The following is a 22,763-nucleotide window of genomic DNA, read 5'->3' on the forward strand; positions in this document are numbered from 1 at the left end:
TAATAGATTAGCATTTACTAAATCACCCACCCTTCACTGACATTACCAAATGGTGCAATAATGTCAGCTCCAAGTTATATTTTTACAACTAACAAATCTCCTGTGGCATTGCTCGTGATGAGTTACGGGCGATGTGATTCTATGCCAGGGCATTTATGCAATGTAAAGAATAAACTCACGGCTGCTGATTTACTGATTGACTGACTGAGTAAAATTCTGTTTTTACTCTGTGATATTCTAGTATTTATCACTGCCCTAGGGATTGTATTGCACAACTCTAAACATTCTAAAAGTCCAAATTGAGACATGGAATAAAGGCAGTTAAATTGACACCTGAAACTTACCCCCACTGACCCTGTTCCTGTGGGTTATGATCTTAATCTTCTCATTAGAACAGGTGAGACACATGTCCCAAAATCCAGCGAGTCCTTTAAACAAACAGAGTGCACACCAATTATATAATTGGGGAATCATAGCAATTTCAATGGGAACCCTGCCTGGGCCTTCACTTCCCAGGCCAATTCAGCAAGAGGAGGATCTGGGGCCAAAAGAGGCCAAAACGGTTCTTGTTCTGATTTATAAGCTTTCTCTATGGGACCAGGTGAAGCATCAGTTCTCCTCAGGACTCCACAATGCAAGTGTTCCTTTTTGGGGTGAACGTCTCCCCTTAGCCACATGGTGCTCTTGAACCCCTCCCAACCACTTACTAAGTGTATGGTGTTGTACGGTTGTATGTTGTCTCACAAAGCTGTCTAGAGACTTGTGCGGTTGAACAATAGCTGTTTATTAATAAGACTAACTACATACATATATACAGGACACAGTCCTGGTTTAGCACACTGGGCTAAATCGCTGGTTTTTCAAGCAGACCAAGGCAGGCCAGCAGTACGGTTCAATTCCCGTACCAGCCTCCCCGAACAGGCGCCGGAATGTGGCGACAAGGGGCTTTTCACAGTAACTTCATTGAAGCCTACTCATGACAATAAGTGATTTTCATTTCATTTTTTCATTTCAGACTCACCGCTACATTCTACTACTCCCATGTGACTCTCTTAACCATAACATGGATGGTACTGTTTCCCCAGTCCCACATTAACTGTTATAGTCCGGCCGTTCCTTCAAGTCTTTGGCGACATTCGACTCATGCAGGCTGTTGTTTTCTTGTTTAACTGGTGTTTGACTAAATGCAAGCTGCGACAATTTTTTGTTTTATGGGTGCCTTTTGTTGATTTTAGTTTGGTGCTGTGCCACATTGTTACATTTCACACGATCACAGAATTTTTATGCTGGAGGTCAGTCATTCATTCAGACCATTGTGTTTGAATCAGCTCTCCGGATGACCTTGTCCCATTCTCTCACCTTTCCCCCCGTAGCCCTGCACATTCTTCCTTTTCAGCTAACAGCCGATGTCCCTTTCAGAAACTTTGATTGAACCTTCCTCCCCCACACCCTAAGACAATTCATTCTGGACCTGAACCACTCACTGCGGTACTTTCTTGTTCTCATGTTGTTTCCGTTTCTTTTGCCAGTTACTTTAAATTTCTGCCTTCTCGTTCTCGATCCTTTTACAAGGGGGATAGGAAAACGAGCTGTAGTCCAGAAGCCAGTGTTGAGAGTAGTGAGGTACTGAGGAGGGTATCAAGGATATTCTAATGGCTGCAGAAAGACAGTTCGAAGGGGATCTGCTTACTGAGGTAATATGGGCCGAAGTTAGAAATAGGAAAGGTGTGGTCACGTTGTTAGGAGTTTTCTATAGGCCCCCAAATAGTAATAGAGATGTGGAGGAAGAAATTGCAAAACAGATTATGGATAGGTGTGGAGGTCTCAGGGTAATTGTTATGGGTGTCTTTAACTTTCCAAATATTGATTGTAACCTCTATAGGTCGAACAGTTCGGATGGGGCAGTTTTTGTACAGTGTGTGCAGGAGGGTTTCCTGACACAATATGTGGATAGGCCGACAAGAGGGGGGTCACATTGAATTTGGTACTGGGTAATGAACCGGGCCAAGTGTTAGATTTGTTTTGTGGGAGAGCACTTTGGAGCGAGTTCACTATTGCAATGGAGAGGGATAGGGCCATACGGCAGGGCAAGGTTTATAATTGGGGAGGGGTAATTATGATGCGATTAGGCAAGAATTAGGAAGCATAAGATGGGAACAGAAACTGTCAAGGAAAGGCACAAATGAAAAGTGGAGCTTGTTCAAGGAACAAATACTGTGTGCCCTTGATAGGTATGTCCCTGTCAGATAGGGAGGAAATGGCCGTGTGAGGGAACCATGGTTCACAAAAGAGGTTGAATGTCTTGTTAAGAGGAAAAAGGAAGCGTCTATAAGGATGAGAAAACAAGGTTCAGTTGGGTTGGTTGAGGGTTACAAGTAGCAAGGAATGAGCTAAAAAAAAGTGCTTAGGAGAGCTAGGAAGGGGCATGAGAAGTCCTTGGCGGGTCAGATCAAGGAAAACCCCAACGCTTTTTACTCTTATGTAAGAAATAAAAGAATGACCAGGGTGAGGTTAGGGCCGGTCAAGGACAGTAGTGGGAACTTGTGCATGGAGTCAGAAGAAATAGGAGAGGCGTTGAACGAATACTTTTCTTCAGTGTTCACCGAGGAGAGGGGCCATGTTTTTGAAAATGAGAGTGTGATATAGGCGGGTAGGCATGATCTATGTTCTATGGTGCCTAGAATTGGACTCAATATTCCAGCGGAGACTGAACTCTTATATTCTTGGCGACGTTGATCACAGGAAAACAGATAAATGATTGTTTGCTGTTTTTTTGCTCATTTACCTTCAAAATTTGAGTATTTATTTGTAATTGTTAGGTTTTATTAGTTGTAATAAAGTTTACTCGTAGTAGTAAAGGCGTTTTGGAGTAGCAGTGTTTATTAATTAAAAATTAGTTTAAGGATTAGTTAACAGGTAAGAGATGGCAGTTCAGGAGATGTGTTGCCCCTGCAGAATGTGAGAGTTACCAGCCACCACCGTGATCCAGAAGAAACATGTCTGCAGTAAGTGTCTACGACTTGAGGATCTTTGGGTTGAGAGTGATTGAGCTGGAGGCCGAATTGCAGACACTGCAATGTGGCGGGAGGTGGAAAGGTACCTGGACACTTTGGATTCTCCGTCCAGCCAGCCCTGTTTTCCAGCTCGGCACACCCGCACCGGCAGCAGGATTCTCCGTTTCCACAGCTGGCCAATTGGGTTTCCCATTGTGGCCACCCCACGCCATTGGGAAACCTACGTGGAATGGGTTCGCTGCCAACGAAGTAGAGGATCCCGCCAATGGAGAATCCTGCAGAGGGTCTTCTGATCTAGTCAGTGGTCAGGATGGTATGACTGTGAATGAGGCAGCTCTCGGGACCCAGAAGATAAATTAGAGGAACCTCAGCCTTTGCAGTTGTCCAACAGGTTTGACATCCTTGCAGCCTCTGTGACTGAAAGTGGTGGCTGCAGGGTGGATGAACAAACTAACCATGGCACCATGATACAGGAAGCCATTCAAGCAGGTAGAGTAAATAGAAATGCAGTGGTAGTTAGGGACAGTATAGTCAGGAGGAGAGACACAGCTCTGTACAGCCGAGAACGGAAGTCCAGATGGCTGTGTTGCCTGAGCAGTGCCAGGGTTTGGGAATTCTACTGAAGGCCACAGGCAATGTTTGACCTCCCAGTCCATATGGTGCCAACTCTTGCAGCATCTGGAACAGGTGGTTCACCGTCACCGGGGACAGACACCGTATTCTTCAGCCCTGGACCTCTGGCATTTGGAGGGAGGAAATTCTATGGCAATAGACCCGTGGCCAGAAGTATCTCCTCTGAGGCGCCGCCATCTGCGGCCCTGCTTCCAGAAGATCATCATCCCAGCCTCCCCTTCCTCTGCATGGCGTTAGTCCTAACCGCGTGCAGTGAGGCACATTGATGTTCATTGCTGCTACTCCACAGCCATCAAAAGAACTGCAGCTCCACTGGCTCCATGATTCTCTCAAATCAAAAACTGAAAGGAAGAGAACATCAAAGTGATTGATCTGGAGTCCTGACAATGTCCTGACCCATAGCCGTCTCATAATCTGTGACATCCACCCATGCGCATCCCTCCTACGTGACCGCCTTTCCAATGATCTTCACTCCCTCCCCGTCACACAATAGTCAATTACCCACAGTTGCCCCTATCAACTCCACTTGAATGAAGCACCTCGACCATTGAGAGCCACGGAGGTCTGTGTGCATCCCCCATGGGTGAGGACAGATGATTGTATTCAATGGTTCTGCTCTCTAACATCACAGGGGGATGAGACGCTGCCACCCATCATCTCCTGACCAGAATGACTGATGAGCGAGTTCAGCCTAACGCCTTGCACTGGGGGAAATATCTACGTCATCTCTCTGTTTTGAGATGTGAGTCTTAGTCTTGGGCTTCAATGCTTGAGTGCTAAGCTTCCAAGGGATAAACTATTGGTTGCCAGCCAGTGGCACACACAAGTGTTGCAATCCTGACTAAATTGACACAATTGACTCATCAAGGAAGGGTCAGGGAGCTGATTAGCCAATTTGCTTTCCCCTGCAGCAGGCGAGGCACATCTGACGCATGTAAGGACTGCAATTTATAGTCAGCTTCATTCTTAGATGGCATCCTGATTCTTCATGGACTGTGGTTTAACAAGTCTTCCGACTTGAATAGCCAGCCACCCACATACAAATTCCTGACAGCTTGGCCTCCATAACCAGTGCCCTTGAACTTTCCGACATCCCATGCCCTCGGTCTTCAAAGATCAAACCTGAGTGAGGGGGTTCATTCTGACTGCACTCATCCTCCGCACTGTGTATGGGCCTTCTGCCCTCATGAGGCTGGGAACTACGTCTTGTCTGAGTCACCCACTCTGCCCAAGCAGCCTGGTACCTTCCAGAACCCCGCCCAGGAACCTCGACTCACGCACTTTCCAGCTGTCACTCTGGCAGGGTAATCCCTCAGCAGTGATATCGCCATAAGCCCAGCAAGGAGGAGATGGGAAGCACTGCCTGCTCCCCAGTCACCAGAGCCCTTTAAACCTAGAGGCTCACCGCCATGAAGGGCCACTAAGGTCTGCGAGCGACCTCACCACCAAGATGCTGAGGCTGAACCTTCACCCCATGTTGCACTTATCTGTGTCCTCAGCATCCTCTCTGGTGCCCCCTCTGCAATCAACAACCTGGAGGGTGATGGCAACCTGAGCGCTCACCTCCGATATCCCTTTCCAAGGTGAGGTTGCATGGTTCTCATTTTGCGTACAGCTGTTGTAAATCATGCAGGTGTGACATCCTGCCGGCCCCCAATGAATAGTCAGTGAAGGAGAAGTCCCAGCCGGAGGGCTTGCTAATCATATGTAGATGTATTTAAATTACTTTCCTGACTATCCATGGTGGGATTCACTTTACGTCACCGGCCAGGGGCCTGGAAAATCGGGAAATGCAATCTTGTTGGTGAGAATCGCATTTCCCAATTCTCGCCCAATTTTGTGCCCACGTTGCTGTTCTTGTCAACGGCTAATACCACCCTCATAGAGTGTTTTTGGGACAGCTTCTTAGAGCAGCTTGGTTTAGCACCAAGCAGAGAGGTTATACTAGATCTGGTATAGTAGATAAGACAGGGTTAATTAATAACCTTCTAGTGATCATGGTACAATTTAATTTCCCATGAAGCCAATAAGTCCATAAGGCATCAGAGCAGAAGTGGGCCATCAACTATTCAGAGAGAGGAGTGGATTTAAAACTAGTGTTTTAAACATAAATAAGGACAATTATGAAGATATGGGCCGGGATTCTCCAATCCTGCGGCCAACTTCTGACGCCGGCTTGAAAAGTGAAGCGAGCCACTCCGGTGTCAACTGGCCTCACCTGGCAGCTATCCACCCCTTCCAGGGGCTAGTACGGTGGTGGAGTGGTCTCTGCAGCTCCAGCGTCCGAAAGCCAACGCGCCATGGCCAGCACGAGTTCACGCATGCGCGCCACGGCCGGCACGTTTTTGCGCATTTGCATGGGTTCCTGTCTCCGCGCCAGCGCCCGGGCAATATGGCAGAGCCCTCCAGGGGTGCCTCTCCTTCACGGGACCTCATCGGTTGCCTCCCTTTCCCTGGGCCTTGGCAGTGGCCTCTCTTTCCCTGGGCCTCCATAGCCATCCTTTTCCTGGGCCGCCGCAGCCAGCCTCTCCATCCCGGGTGCCAGGTAGCCTCCCCATCCCAGGGCTCAGGCAGCCTCTCCATCCGGGGCCTCGGCAGCCAGCCTCTCCATCCTGGAGCCCAGGCAGCCTCTCCATCCCGGGGCTCAGGCAGCCTGTCCATCCCGGGGCCTAGGAAGCCAGTCTCTCCATCTCGGGACACAGACAGCCTCTCCATCCCGGAACACGGACAGCCTCTCCACCCCAGGACACAGCCAACCTCTCCATCCCAAAGCACAAACAGCCTCTCCATCCCAGAGCACAGACAGCCTTTCTATCCTGGAGCACAGCCAGCCTCTCCATCTCATGGCACAGGCAGCCAGTCCCTCCTTCCATGGGCCAGGCAACCAGTTCTTCCATCCTGGGTCTCGGCAACTAGTCTCTTAGTCCCTGTGCAGTGGCCACCAGTCTCTCCTTCTCAGTGCCCAGCAGCTAGTTTTTCCTTCCCAGGGCCCAGACAACTAGTCCTTCCTGGGGCCCAGACAGACTCACTTTCCTAGGGCCTGGACAGCCTTTCTTTCCTCGGGCCCAGTCTGCCTTTCCTTCCCGGGGCCCAGTCTGCCTTTCCTGGGCCCAGACAGCCTCACTTTCAGCTAACTCTCCTTCCTTGGGACTCAACTGCCTCTCCTTTCATGGCCCTCAGTGTGGTGAGATAACCACTGTAGTTAGGTGAGTCATGTGTACTGCAGTAGGGGGATGTATGCCTGTACCTGTAATACAGGTTCCTCCGGTCAGCCCCTGCCGGCTAGCTCCGCCCACAGGGAGCTTATGTATAAATATGTACGAGAGCTGCTCAGTCCCTCAGTCTACAGTTGCGGATGGAGGGACAACATCGTACAGGAATAAAGCCTCTATTGTACCTGTCTCTCGGCTTTATGTATAATTGTTAGCGCCACAATTTATTCCTGTACGATTTCCCAGTCACCATGGACATCAGAGTCAAGCCTGACCGTCTGCAGCTGGATCCACACTCGCCTCACGCCAGAAAAGACTTTGATCACTGGCTGGCAGTCTTCGAGGCCTACATCTCTTCAGCACACCCTCCCCCGACGGAGGGTCAGAAAAAGCAACTCCTGTACTCCAGACTGAGCTCCAGCGTCTTTCCGCTCATTCGAGATGCGACCGACTACACCGCTGCTATCGAACTGCTCAAGGAGAATTATGCACCATCGACGAACACCCTGTTTGCGAGGCATCAACTGGCTACTCGCAGCCAGCAGCCGGGTGAGTCGATTGAGGACTTCTGGAGGGCCCTTATACCTCTGGTACGAGACTGCGACTGCCGGGCCCTCACAGCCACGGAGCACTCTAATCTAATCATGCGCGATGCCTTTGTCACAGGCATTGCATCGGACCCCATCCGGCAACGACTGCTGGAAGGGGTCGCTCCCGACCTCGCGGCCGTAAAGGCCCTGGCACTCTCCATGACGGCCGCCTCCCGTAGTGCGCAAACCTACTCCGCCAGCCACTCGGCCCACCCGTCCTACCCCTCGTGGACCCCACAAACGGCCCCCCAGGCCCATCCGTCCTACCCCGCGTGGAACCCGCAAACGGCCCCCCCAGCAGCCGCCCCCGCGCACCATGCCTGCGCTGCCCGCCGCACCGCACCCCCTGGGGGTCCCCACTGTTACTTCTGCGGTCAGCAGAAGCACCCTCGCCAACGCTGCCCGGCCCGCACAGCGACCTGCAAAGCTTGTGGCAAGAAAGGCCACTTTGCAGCGGTGTGTCAGTCCCGGACGGTCGCCGCTATCGCGCCGCAGGTCCCCTCGCCTCAGCCGCTCCCCCAATGGGCCCCGCCGTCCGCTTCTCCCGACCCCACGTGCGATCAGTGGGCGCCGCCATCTTTTGCCGCCCCCGCCACGTGCGCCCCATGGGCGCCGCCATCTTCATCTACCACAGCCATGTGCGTTCCATGGGCGCCGCCATTTTGTTCCGACCCCATGACGGGCGCTCCATGGACGCCGCCATTTTACCCACAGGTGCTGCGGATGCCGACATCTAGACTCCAGGGGCCGCCATCACGGGACACGGGTCGCTACCGCTCCTCGTCGGACTCATCGGACTCAATCGCCGACCAGCCACTGCTCGCCTCCGTTACGCTCGACCAGTCCCGTCCTCGCAACCTGGCACCCTCTTCCACATCGGTGCTGGTCAACGGCCATGTGACCTCCTGCCTCATAGACTCCGGGAGCACCGAGAGCTTCGTCCACCCAGACACGGTAAGGCGCTACTCCCTTGCGGTCCATCCCGCTGACCGACAGATCTCCCTTGCCTCCGGTTCCCACTCTGTCCCTATCCGGGGTTTCTGCCTGGTTAAACTCACTGTACAGGGCGTGGATTTCGACCGTTTCCGCCTGTACATTCTCCCCGACCTCTGCACTTCCCTCTTACTAGGCCTGGATTTCCAGTGCAATCTCCAGAGCCTCACCCTCAAATTCGGCGGACCCCTACCTCCCCTCACCGTTTGCGGCCTCGCGACCCTCAAGGTCGAGCCTCCCTCCCTCTTTGCCAATCTGACTGAGGATTGCAAGCCCGTCGCCACCAGGAGCAGACGGTACAGCACCCAGGACAAGGCCTTCATCAGGTCCGAAGTCCAGCGGCTGCTTCGGGAGGGTATCATCGAGGCCAGCAACAGCCCTTGGAGAGCCCAGGTGGTAGTGGTTAAGACTGGGGAGAAGCACAGGATGGTCGTGGACTACAGCCAGACCATCAACCGGTACACGCAGCTCGACGCGTACCCCCTCCCCCGCATTTCTGAGATGGTCAATCAGATTGCACAGTACCGGGTCTTCTCTACTATTGACCTGAAATCCGCCTACCACCAGCTCCCCATCCGTAAATCGGACCGTCCCTACACTGCCTTTGAGGCGGACGGTCGTCTGTACCAATTTCTGAGGGTTCCCTTCGGCGTCACGAATGGGGTCTCGGTCTTTCAGCGGGAAATGGATCGAATGGTTGACCGGTACGGGCTGCAGGCCACCTTCCCGTACCTCGATAATGTCACCATCTGCGGCCATAGCCAGCAGGACCATGATGCCAACCTTCATAAATTCCTCCACACCGCGTCTCTCCTGAATCTCACGTACAACAAGGAGAAATGCGTGTTCCGCACAGACCGCTTAGCCATCCTTGGCTACGTAGTCCAAAACGGACTACTGGGGCCCGATCCCGACCGCATGCGCCCCCTCATGGAGCTTCCGCTCCCCCACTGCCCCAAGGCCCTCAAACGCTGCCTTGGGTTTTTCTCTTATTATGCCCAGTGGGTCCCGCAATACGCAGACAAGGCCCGGCCACTTATCCAGTCCACACATTTTCCCCTCTCGGCCGAGGCACAACAGGCCTTCGCCTGCATCCGATCTGACATAGCCAAGGCGGGGATGCACGCCGTAGACGAGACTCTGCCATTCCAAGTAGAGAGCGACGCTTCAGATGTCGCTCTTGCCGCCACACTAAATCAGGCCGGCAGACCCGTGGCATTCTTTTCACGCACCCTCCACGCCTCTGAAATTCGGCATTCCTCTGTCGAAAAGGAGGCCCAGGCAATCGTTGAAGCAGTGCGGCACTGGAGGCATTACCTGGCCGGCAGGAGATTCACTCTCCTCACTGACCAACGGTCGGTAGCCTTCATGTTCAACAACACGCAGCGGGGCAAGATCAAGAACGACAAAATCTTGCGGTGGAGAATCGAGCTCTCCACCTTTAACTACGAGATCTTGTATCGCCCCGGCAAGCTCAACGAGCCCCCAGACGCCCTCTCCCGAGGTACATGTGCCAGCGCACAAGTGAACCAGCTCCGTGCCTTGCACAACAGCCTTTGCCACCCGGGGGTCACTCGCTTGTACCATCTGATCAAAGCCCGCAATCTGCCCTACTCCGTCGAGGAAGTACGGACAGTCACCAGAGACTGCCAGGTCTGTGCGGAGTGCAAGCCGCACTTCTACCGGCCAGATCGCGCGCGCCTGGTGAAAGCATCCCGCCCCTTTGAACGCCTCAGCGTGGATTTCAAAGGGCCCCTTCCCTCCATCGACCGCAACACCTACATCCTTAGTGTGGTCGACGAGTTTTCTAGGTTCCCCTTCGCCATCCCATGCCCGGATATGACGTCTGCCACCGTCATCAAAGCCCTGGATTCCATTTTTGCCCTGTTCGGTTTCCCCGACTATATCCACAGTGACCGGGGATCCTCGTTCATGAGCGATGAGCTGCGTCAGTTCCTGCTCAGCAGGGGTATCGCCTCCAGCAGGACGACCAGCTACAACCCCCGGGGAAACGGGCAGGTAGAGAGGGAGAACGGGACGGTATGGAGGGCCGTCCAGCTGGCCCTACGGTCCAGGAACCTCCCAGCCGCTCGCTGGCAGCAGGTCCTCCCTGATGCGCTCCATTCCATTCGGTCGCTACTGTGCACCGCAACTAACAGTACACCCCATGAACGTGTTTTTGCCTTCCCCAGGAAGTCCACATCCGGAGTGTCGCTCCCGACCTGGCTCACGACTCCGGGCCCAGTCCTTCTCCGTAGGCATGTCCGGCACCACAAGGCGGAACCCCTGGTGGACAAGGTACGCCTTCTCCACGCCAACCCCCAGTATGCCTACGTGGAGTTCCCCGACGGCCGCCAGGACACTGTCTCGCTCCGGGACCTGGCTCCCTCAGGTGCCGATCCCATGCCCACACCCCTTCCTGCGCCAACCCCAGCGCCCCCCTATTCGTCCCCATCAGGTCCATCCCTCATCCCCCTGCCCACCCTGGAGGACATGGAAGATTTCGGCTTGCTCTCGGAGTCCTCCCGCCAGCTGCCAGCACCAACACCGCCAGCACCTGCACAATCGGGGCCATCACCGCCTGGGCCGACGTCACCACCACAGCTACGCCGATCACAGCGGAACGTCCGACCACCGATTCGGCTCAACCTGTAACCTGCTAACCGGATGGACTCTTGATTTTCTATGTTGGACCCTCTTGTAAATAGTTTTCTTTTATATTACAGTTACATGTCACCCCCGCCGGACTCATTTTTACAGGGGGTGAATGTGGTGAGATAACCACTGTAGTTAGGTGAGTCATGTGTACTGCAGTAGGGGGATGTATGCCTGTACCTGTAATACAGGTTCCTCCGGTCAGCCCCTGCCGGCTAGCTCCGCCCACAGGGAGCTTATGTATAAATATGTACGAGAGCTGCTCAGTCCCTCAGTCTACAGTTGCGGATGGAGGGACAACATCGTACAGGAATAAAGCCTCTATTGTACCTGTCTCTCGGCTTTATGTATAATTGTTAGCGCCACACTCAGCAATCTCTCTCTCTTTCTCTCTCTCTCTCTCACTCTCTCTGTTTCATGCCCTGCTCACTGCCCATCTGAAAGAAAACAATTTTCTCCCCAGCACACTCACCGATGCTGCAGTTCATTGCTCCTCCAATCATGGATCTGTTTCTCTCCTATCTTTTATGCTGATCAGCAGTTAACATGGGAGATGAGCGTCCTGTGATTGGAGGTGCAGCTCCTTCCAGAATCTTTCACTCCAACTTACCTGTTTGACCAGCATTTTGAAAACTGGCTTCAGGACAGCACAGAGGCACTTTGGGGGCCGGAGGTGTTCCGTGGGTTGAACAAGCCTGGGGTGTATGGGGCAATGTATTAGCATGGTAGAGGATTGCTTAGTTAACAGGAAGCAGAAAATAGGGATTGTGGACAGTGGCCTGAATTTTAGGCCTGATATCAAATTGGAGACTTTAAATTAAGAATTAGACATTTTAAATTCAACCATAGCCAACTCACAGACATTCCTGATGGGAATTCAAACAACTAAGTTCGAATCCACTGACCAGAGATGAACAAGCACGATATCTGGGCCTCTCCTGTCAATAAGACATCAGGAGATAATCAGTTCCATTCAAATGGATCATTGTTGTGGATTGCCCAGATAAAGCTAGACTTGCTGACACCCAGGGCGCAATTCTCCGCAAATGCGGCGAGTCGTAAAGGCTGCCGTGAAACTGGCCGTGTTTCACGGCAGCCTCTACGCCCCCTCCCGGGACCCGATTCTCCCCCCCGGGCGGGGCTAGCAGCGGGGCCCCGTGAAGCACGGCATCGCGGCCTTAACGACCGTCGCTGACGCGCACGATGACGTCAGCCGCGCATGCGCGGGTTGGACGGCTCCAACCCGCGCATGTGCGGATGACGTCATCACGCAGACGCGTCAAACCCGCGCATGCGCGGGCCATCATGCCCCTCAGCCGCCCCGCGGACTGATCCTGCAGGGCGGCGGAAGAACAAATAGTGCGCGGGTATCGGACCCGCTGCCCGCGATCGGTGCCCACGGTGCCGTGGTGCGGCCGTGCCAATCGGTGCCATGTTTGTCCGGGACGGGCACTTTGCAGCCGTTTTCACGAACGCTGAAAGCAGGTGTGATCGTGGCCATGAAAACGGCCGTAAACCGCGGTATTCGGCCCATCAGCCTGCGGAGAATCGCTGTTCGCCGTAAAAAACGGCGAGTAGCAATTCGTGTCGGGGGGCGGCCGGAGGGGGGGGAGAATAGCGGGAGGCCGTGAAAATTGTCGGGAAGGCCCTCCCGCGATTCTCCGACCCGTCATGGGCAGCGGAGAATCGCGCCCCCAGTTTCCCCACCATTACCATATAATAAGAACATAAGAACTAGGAGCAGGAGTAGGCCATCTGGCCCCTCGAGCCTGCTCCGCCATTCAATGAGATCATGGCAGATCTTTTGTGGATTCAGCTCCACTTTCCGACCCAAACACCATAACTTAATCCCTTTATTCTTCAAAAAACTATCTATCTCTATCTTAAAAACATTTAATGAAGGAGCTTCAACTGCTTCACTGGGCAAGGAATTCCATAGATTCACAACCCTTTGGTTGAAGAAGTTCCTCCTAAACTCAGTCCTAAATCTACTTCCCCTTATTTTGAGGCTGTGCCCCCTCGTTCTGCTTTCACCCGCCAGTGGAAACAACCTGCCCGCATCTATCCTATCTATTCCCTTCATAATTTTATATGTTTCTATAAGATCCCCCCTCATCCTTCTAAATTCCAACAAGTACAGTCCCAGTCTACTCAACCTCTCCTCGTAATCCAACCCCTTCAACTCTGGGAGTAACCTAGTGAATCTCCTCTGCACGCCCTCCAGCGCCAGTATGTCCTTATGGAGTAAATATATGAACAATACACTGTGAGATAGCCCCTGGTGGTGTGTTCCAGGTGTCCTGCAGAGTTTCACTCACCAACTCCATTGGGTGGTACAACCCCCACCCCGTGACCTCATTGGCTGAGGGCCAGTAAATTTCATGGAAAGGCTGGAAGAAGGGGATAAAGATCGACCACCCAGGACCCTCCTCAGCAAAGTCTTGGCGCAGAGGTCACAGAGAAGATTTGACACAGACTAGAAGACAGAAGAAAGCAATGTGTGAGACCCACCTTTGTGAACGGAGGCCCTGAAACAACTGGGACTCAGAGAATTGGACCCTCAGCTCAACTGAGTTCATGACACGGGTAGTATTAAGAATCTTGGGATAATTGTAATTGGGCTAATTTAAGTGGGTAACTGTTTTACTGTGTTTCAGAAATTAATAAACTTAATATCATAAACTTGTATTTGTACTTTGTTCATCTTGCAAAGGACTAGGGGACTCAGTTCAAAAATAAATCTCCATTTAAGATGGAGAAGAATCTTTTTTCTCGGCGCATTGTGAATCTTTGATAATCCCTTCCTTGGAGGGCAGTGGCAGCAGAGTCAATAAATATCTTTAAGGCAGGGGTACATGGATTGTTGACTAACAAGGGAGACCAAAGTTAGCGGGATTAGGCCGAGTGTGGATTTGGGGCTACAGTCAAATCACCATGATCTTAATGCTGGCCCGAGGGGCCGAATGGCCTACTCCTGCTCCCAATTCCTTTGTTTATAGGTAAGCCCATATGATCATATGAACTAGTGTCTTACACACATTTAATGTTATCTCTTTGCTCTTGTACTGTATAAAGTCAAGGATGCTCATGCTTTATTAACTGCACTCTCAGTCTGCCATCTTCAATGATTGAGGGAATACACATCCAAATCTCTGTGGCACTGCATTCTCTTTGGAGTTGTATCCTTTATTATGCTTTGTTTCTCATTTTTGCACATGTGATGAACGTATTGCATTAACCATTCACCATGTATGTCACTGTATCACGCTGTTGCCCATGTGGGCTCCACCTATGGACCATTGTACGATATTACCTGGAATGTATCATGTTGGCGCCCTTGTGGGCTCCGCCCCTGGCTCCACCCCTTGAGGGGAGGTATAAAGAGCAGTAGCCCTGTAGGCAGCTCTCACTAGCAGAGCAGTTACAGGCAGGCACTGTTCTAGTCGATTAAAGCCACAGTTTACATCCACTCTCTGTTTCGCGTGAATTGATGGTTGCATCAGCCCATTTTTGTTGTTTATTTCTCCATGTTTTACCACGGAATTTTGTTTTCCTCTTAATTTAGCAATTGGTAGAATGTCCATTCCTTTAGGCGCTCCTTGCTTTCAAGGAACAGGGTAGGCACTCCCAATGAATGCCCTACCTAAGGAGGTAATGCCTTACCCAGGAAGGCTGATGAAGCATGTGCATAGGCTCCAGAATTATCTGTGCATGTCCCGGACAGTCTACCTTTATGACTTGCATTTCACTGGGAAGGAAACAATGTCCAGCTCTTGCAAATGAACCTGTTACTGACTGTCAGACATGGCTGGAATGCTTCTGTTCATGGTGCACCAGGCATGAATGTAGTCTGTCTTGTGATTGTCTGTGAAATGTTGGAAATTTGCAAACAATCGTTTTGCAGCCAAAAATAAAGATGAAGCTTGTTAAATGAAAGTACATATCGCAGTGATATTTTATCAGCAAGCTTGAAGCAACGAGAATCAAGGCATCTTTTCTATATGATAAATGGTTTCCTTTGGACTGATGATGATGAACGACTCTCGTGGGACAGTTCCTCCCCCCAAAAAACTGTTGAGTTCCTCCTTAAATTCCTGGATGGTCACCTTCCTTTCCTACACTTGCTTCAGCATCAGGTCTAGTTCTCTCTGAAAGGTTGCTTCCAGTTTCCTCAATAAATTCCTTCAATTCCGTAGATTCTGGTGGCAAATGTCAAATCGCCACGGTCTGATGAGTGCTTTCTTGAGGCACAGTTGCTGCTTTTTGAATCTCTTGCTGTCCCAGATATTGCAACCCTGGTGCCTGTTCACAACCAGTCATATGGTTCAACCCATATTGAAATCTGTTTGCACAATACCTGATGCTCTGCCCTTGTGCCCCATTGGAAAATTGCCAGCAGATTTCAGTTTATTTGACATTCTTCGTAAAAAGTTTGATTTGTAAGATATGTTCTGACGGTAAGAGTCTGTCTGACAACTTGAGAAGCTGCCGTATTGCACCCCCCCCCCCCCCCCCCCCCCCCATACCGCCCCAACACACAACCTCCGGCCAAGATTTTACAGACTTTAGGACTATGGTACAAATTAGTCCTGTAAATAATTATTGTTCTACCTTCTTTTAAAGTATTTTTGTTCTACACCAAGCAAATTTGAAGTTTAAAAAATAGCTATACGGTAACAATAATAAGAGATTATCGATAATTCATGGTGTCGTAATGGTTATTTTGAAGTGACGAGGAGGGGGCTGGGGACTATTTAGAGTTTGCGCTCATGTGGAATAAATCATCCAATGCATTATTAAAGTTCATTGTTAAGGCGAGATGAAATAAATAATATTGTTCTTAAATAAGTTGTTTCTTTAAACACTTTTTTAAGACGACTATCACAGCAAATGCTACTCAATTTTTTCTGAAATGCCTTTATTTTTTTTTGTTGCTGTGCTTCAATGAAATGTTTTGTTCAGCAATAAATGTAACATTAACCTGAAACAATGTCATTTACTTTTTGCTAAGATAACAGCTTGGAATGCTGTGAGAGTTACATTAAAGCGGAGGGAAATTGTGTGTGTATTTTAATGTACTGGAATATCCAATGGATATTGTAACACTGTAACCTTTCTATACATGTTATTAACATTTACAGGCTCATGTCTATTCTTTGGGGGCTACACTAGCTGCTGCAGCTGAATATGTGATAGAGCCAGAGCTAGAACCAAACCTCAGCGAAGAATTAAGAAGCCTTCTCGATCAAATGCAGCGAGAGAAACCTGAAGAGAGGCCAGATATCGAGGTACAAATGTGTGATTTTTGGTGGAATTTATGCATGGCTTCTTTGTTCCATGCATGTTGACTACTAGCATAATAACGCTTTTTGTATACATTCTGTTTAAGGACCTCTTCAAAATGCAAATTCTGGAATATATCTATTTTGTTTAGCTGGGTATCTAAAACAGTTGGAAATTCAAGAGCCATGCTTGAAAGCCTAACGAGTGAGAAATCCACATGGATGGTCTGGGAAGCGGATCTTAATCTGCAAGGAAAAAGGGCAGGTTTGAGTTAGTCTGCAAAATCTGTTTCTCGTCCCGAATCCTCCTCCAACTCCTCCGCTTGCAGCTTTATCTGAAGCCGTAAGGTGGGCAGACGACCAATGTACTCCAAATGTGATAATAAGTAAGCCTTGTTGTCATTCAGATTTTCAAATTTTAACTATAGTCAGCTGGTTCTTTAGCCGTTTCATTGAGGCATAGGCTTGGTGGATTCAGGAGTTGAGTGCCTTTATACCAAACTCCTGGATCCAAGTGTCTGGCAGCCTGGGGAACCACTGAGATCTCCCTGCAATCAGCAGCCGACTCAATCTACCCTTGCCATCTCCCCCCCAACTATCAGTGGCTGTTTAGCACACTGGGCTAAATCGCTGGCTTTGAAAGCAGACCAAGGGCAGGCCAGCAGCACGGTTCGATTCCCGTAACAGCCTCCCCGGACAGGCGCTGGAATGTGGCGACTAGGGGCTTTTCACAGTAACTTAATTGAAGCCTACTCGTGACAATAAGCGATTTTCATTTCATCACCACCAACTCCATCGAAATGCCCCGCCAAAATCCTTTTTTTCTTAATGCTTCTTTTAAGTTTTTTTTATACATAACAAGGATGAAAGTAAACATATGCAAAAACTAAATCTATCATTTACAATTTACATTTTACAGGTGCCCAGCTTTTGACTTGGCCTCCAAACCCCAACTTCCCCTGTTCCCCAAGTCCCCATCCCCTTCTTACTATTTGGTGTGTTTTCTTTGTTCGTTGGTTGATTCATCAGTCCTGAATCTATTGGGGTAGCATAGTGATACATATGTTACCTTGTACTAATTTATTCTTTTTTGGTTGTTTCTATTTTCAAGCGTTCGGTACAGAGGGGGTGGGCCATGTGGGTGTAGTTGGGTTGTGTGTCTCCTTGTTCCCTCTCTTCTTCCTCTTCTCTCTCTTTCCATTTGTGTCTGTGGGTTTCCCGCCCCACTGGCTTACTGGCTGCTGGCTACACACAGGTCTTGGAACAGGTTGGTGAATGGCCTCCACGTCTTGTGGAAGCCCTCTTCTAACCCCTGGATGATGAATTTGATTTTCTCCATTTGGAGAAATTCCGACAGGTCGGCCAGCTAGTCCGTGGATTTAGGTGGTGCTGCTGATTGCCAGCCGAGCAGGATTCTTTGGCGGGTGATTTGGGAAACAAAGGCTCAGTCGTCGGCCCTCCTCCCATAAAGAGTTCTGGCTGGTCCAATACCCTGAAGACTGCCACATTCGGGCATGGCTCCCTCTCATCCCCACAACCTTGGACATCACCTCGAGGAAGGCTGTCCAGAACCCAACAAGCCTGGGGCGTGATTGGCCGGGCCTCCCTGCCACCATTCACATATGCTCTCCATCTCCAGGAAGAATCTGCTCATTCAGGTTCTGTTTAAGTGGGCTCCATGTATCACTTTCAGTTGCATTAGGCTTAGTTCTTCACAAGTGGAGGTGGAGTTGACCCTGTGCAGTGCTTCGCTCCAAATTCCCCACCCTATTCAAAAATCTAGCTCTTCCTCCCATTTTGCTCTTGTCTCATCCAGTGGGGAGCATGCCTTTCCTACTAATCGCTCACACAGGTCCCCGCAGTTTCTCCCCCTTAAGTTATCAGAGTCCAGTAGTTCCTCTAATCGCGATTGTTTTGGCGCAGACATTGGCAAGACCAGAGGATCCTACCAGTGGCCAAGTGGCCAATGGTGAGACATCTCCGCTGCTGGAAAACACATTGCCCAGTCGGGGAGGGGGGGGGGGGGCAGAAAATCCTTCCCTTATGTATCTGAGCACCATATTGAAAGGTGACAACATCACTTACCCATAATTGAAGAAAGAAGGTGGACCTCCTGAAAATGAAGATGGACCTCTGGGGGCATCCTGAGGCTGGAAGATGAACCTCCTGAGGAAGAAGGTGGATCTCCAGGAACATTCTGAGGCTGGAATATGGACCACTTCCTGGACACTTAATCTGGAAGATCCACCTGCACATTGGTGCCCATCCAGTTCTGTGTTGTTGTGGGGTGCAGCGATGCCTGCACTCTGGAGGCAGCCCCAGACATTATTCAGGTCAGTCCTGACATCTGTAAACCATGTTGTTCCAGATGCGTATTGCACCAGTATGTTTTCCCCATTGTGCTTTGACGAATTGGGAGTGGACGATGGGTTGCTGATGAGCTTCACGCTGACCTCTAGCGGGTTTCCTGATCCATCATGGCAGACACCAATGGAAGAAACCAGAGAAAAAATTCACGCTGGTCTGAAACCAATTTAGGGATGTTTGGGCCTCCTGCCAAATACCCCCCCCCCCCCCCCCCCCCCCCCCCGCCTGCAATTGAACATTCTATTGGGGACTTGGGAGAATTCCACCCATTGACTCTATTCCTCTCTCCACAGAAGCTGCCTGGCCTGCTGAGAATTTCCAGAATTGTCTGGGGGTTTTTTTTAGATTCTCGCATCTGCATTGCTTTTCTCTCTTATAATATGTTCCATATTGGGCATATGCAAGTGTGGTTAGTTTCAATTTAAAATGAGAGAATATCACTCAATGTAAAGTGTAATTTTACCTGTTAACAAAATTCACGTGTGTTGCTGTAAATAACAGGTGCATTGGTTGGTACTAATTCACTGGAGGGTTTTGGCATTTTTAAACTTAGTAAAACCAGGAGTCATTTGCCAGTAGAATATGTCACTGTTAGTTCAAGATAGTATCGTTTATACATAGGATTGTTGTTTGCCGTGCTTGTGAGGTTCTGGTCTTTTGGATGTCGCTGTCTGGATATTGCATAGGGTCAGGTTCAAAGAAGCAGGGCTGGCTGCAGAATATGAATGACCAAGTTGTGTAATTGTCTGACAAAACTATGGTAGTAAAGTATATCATACTGAAACCTGAGTTTCCGATAAGTTTGTAAACAGAGGCAAAGAATAAAAAAGCCAAGGAGATTTTCCAAGCCGATATAAAAGTTATACCTCACTATGACTATGGTACCCAATTCTGGGCACCCAAAGGATGTGAGGATTATTAGGGGCTCAGGATACAGAAGAAGCTCCAGGGACCATTAACTCTCTCCCTGTCAACATCATCCAGGACAAAACAGTCCGCACGATTTGCATCTCATCTACCACCATAAACATTCGCTCCCTCTACCACTGGTACGCTGTGACAGCAGTGCACACCATGTGCAAGGTATGCCGCAGCAACGTGCCAAGGTTCTATGACAGCACATTCCAAACGCTTGATCTCTACCACCTAAAGGGACAAAGACAGCAGGCAGATGGGAACACCATAATCTGCAAGTTTTCCTCCAAGTCACACCCCATCTTTACCTGGTCCTACATCCTTCACTGCCACTGGGCCAAAATCCTGGAACTGCTTCCCTAGCTGCATTTCCCTGTTTAAAGCTCTTCCCTCCTGCGATTAATCGAGTAGCTGCCTTAGAGGGACCAGCCATATTAAACAGGTTTTTTAAAACCCAGTGTCCAGACTCCAGATTACTCAAAATAAATGGAAAAGGAAATCAGCTAGTTTTAAGTAGATTTTGTATGTTTCAAAATCACTCATCCTGGTCTTCAAGTGCCTCCACAGCATTGCTCCACCCTATGTTTTTCTCCTACTTCTATGTTACAACATACACCCTCCCCTTTTCAGACTGTGGTTTACTATGTGCCCTATCATTTCACAATGATGGCAGAACCTGGAAATTACTAGCTAAGTCTTGCGACCTCCCACTCAACTGACAGAAACTGCATGAACCTCATTGCTCCCCCCCACCCCATCGAATTGACACACGGTGTCTCACCCTCACACTAAGTGTGGCAGGATATTATTTTATATGAAAGGCAGTTTACAAATGTTAGATTGCTGTTATATCAAGTTTAACAATATTAATGATGAACTGTGAAGCTTTAAGCAAAAGTGCCACCTCAGGTCAGGATCGCAGGAAAAGGCATTTCTGCTATATTTCAACAATCAGATTTGGCACACTGTAAGTTCTCACTTAATAAGATTGGCGATTTTTAGGTAGTACTCTGGTTTCACATTTAAAAAAAAATAAATTTAGAGTACAATTCATTTTTTCCAATCCAGGGGAAATTTAGCCTGGCCAATCCACCTACTGGCACATCTTTTGTGTTGTGGGGGGGCGAAACCCACACAAACACAGGGAGAATGTGTAAACTCCACAGTGACCCAGAGCCAGGATCGAACCTGGGACCTCAGCACCGTGAGGCAGCAGTGCTAACCATTCGCCACTGTGCTGCCCCTAGTTTCACATTGAATCAACTGAGTTGTGACTGTCCAACGTAATTTACTTCAGGCTATTACAATTGAAGAAGAGGAGGCGTTACTTTGTCGCTCTATATGTTAAGACCAGAAAACTCCTGGTAACTGAACAGTGTGCTAACCCATTGTACCACCTCATCTCTTCCACCAAAACATTTGCAAAGTAAATTAATGCTGTATGTTATTAAAATAGAAGTTCTAATAATAATTCATTTATTTGTATTCTGCAGGGTATCCTCAACACATGTGAAGAAAAACTGAAGTGTTCGTCCTCAGACATTATTTGTCGCAACCTCTCTGCCATAGGTCGAAGGGTATTATCAATTGAATCTGTTGGTGCTCTCCAGGGTAGGTGACAGATAGTTATTTTCATGACCACAGTAAACTTCTGGTTTACTTTGAAATGTTTTAAAAGGCACACCCATTGATGTTCATATTTCACTGTGTTGGAAAAATGGAAACAATCATTCAAATTGATTACACATAGCTATAAGGTACAGGGTGCAGTAGGAAATGAACATAACGAATCATGGGGACCTGAAATTATTGAGCCTGAGAACACAGGACAAAGACTTGGAGGCCAAACATTGAGGTAGGACCTGCTTCCAATCATCACTGCTCCATCTTTTTTTGCATTGTGAAAGTCTGATGGAACTGGGGTAGATGCAATATGCATCTGCCCTCTTCCTTTTGCAATGTAGTTCAAAGAGATTGGTCCGGTGGGATGAAGGAGTAGGGGACAGCACAGGGAGTGCCGTGTTGAGGTACGGGATCAGCCATGATTATCACATTGAATGATGGAGGGGGCTTGAAGGGGCTAATGGCCTAGCTCTGCTCCCTTTTTCCTACATTTCTAATATGAATGAGAGTCACACTGGCCATTTTCTAAAACAGTCAATCACAATGAAATCATAGGAACATGGAAAATAGGAGCGGGAATAGGTCATTTGGACTTTCACGCCTGCTCCCCCATTCAACATGATCGTGGCTGATCCTCTATCTCAATGCCATACTCGCACACTCGTCCCAACCCTTGTAAACTTTAGAGTCCAGAAATCTATAAATTTCCTTCTTAAATGTATTCAGTGACTTGGCCTCACAGCCTTCTGTGGTAGGAAACCTCACAGGTTCACCACCCTCTCAGTGAAGAAGTTTCTTCTCATAGAATCCTGAATAGCGTACTCTGCAGCTTGAGACTGTGACCCCTTGTTTGAGACACCTTCCAGCCAGGGGAAACAATATCCCTGCATCCAGTCTGCCCAGCCCTGTCAGAAACCTATACGTTTCACTGAGATCCCCTCTCATTTTTCTGGATCAGTCAGTCACCGTTCGAAAAGCAACTTTGAAGAAATTGCTGCCATTTTTGAATACATTCAACTGTGCAGATGAATTAGTCAAACCTCAATCAATAAGCAGTGTACTGTCACTCTGACTTACCGGGTTCCTTCAGGAATGATGACCAATGGGGCAGCACGGTGGCACAGTGGTTAGCATTGCTGCCTACGGCGCTGAGGACCCGGGTTCGAATCCCGGCCCTGGGTCACTGTCCGTGTGGCGTTTGCACATTCTCCCCGTGTCTGCGTGGGTTTCACCCCCACAACCCAAAGATGTGCAGGATAGGTAGATTGGCTACTCTAAATTGCCCCCTTAAATGGAAAAAATAATTGGGTACTCTAAATTTAAAAAAAAAAGGAATGATGACCAATGCAGTTTTCAAGTTTTGAAATGGATCAACTACAGATACATTGGCAGCTAGGTTTCTTCCTGTGCCATACTTGCCACAGCAGGACAGAGCTGCACCCCGTGGTGTTTCATTACTATGGTGTATTTTCATTTTAA

At 49.3% G+C, this 22,763-nt stretch overlaps 1 protein-coding gene across 4 annotated transcripts in view; it reads left to right on the plus strand.

Annotated features, from left to right (window-relative positions):
• The window catches only part of LOC119979536 (kinase non-catalytic C-lobe domain-containing protein 1), a 261,428-nt gene that overhangs the window by 90,844 nt on the left and 147,821 nt on the right, over positions 1 to 22,763 (plus strand). For all 4 annotated transcript variants that reach the window (XM_038821918.1, XM_038821915.1, XM_038821916.1 and 1 more), the window contains 2 exons: positions 16,239 to 16,385; positions 21,155 to 21,272. In XM_038821918.1, coding sequence (XP_038677846.1) covers positions 16,239 to 16,385; positions 21,155 to 21,272 — 265 coding nt within the window. The remainder of the gene's footprint in view (positions 1 to 16,238; positions 16,386 to 21,154; positions 21,273 to 22,763) is intronic.

This window comes from Scyliorhinus canicula, chromosome 16 (assembly GCF_902713615.1).
Source record: "Scyliorhinus canicula chromosome 16, sScyCan1.1, whole genome shotgun sequence".
NCBI classification, from domain to species: Eukaryota; Metazoa; Chordata; class Chondrichthyes; order Carcharhiniformes; family Scyliorhinidae; genus Scyliorhinus; species Scyliorhinus canicula.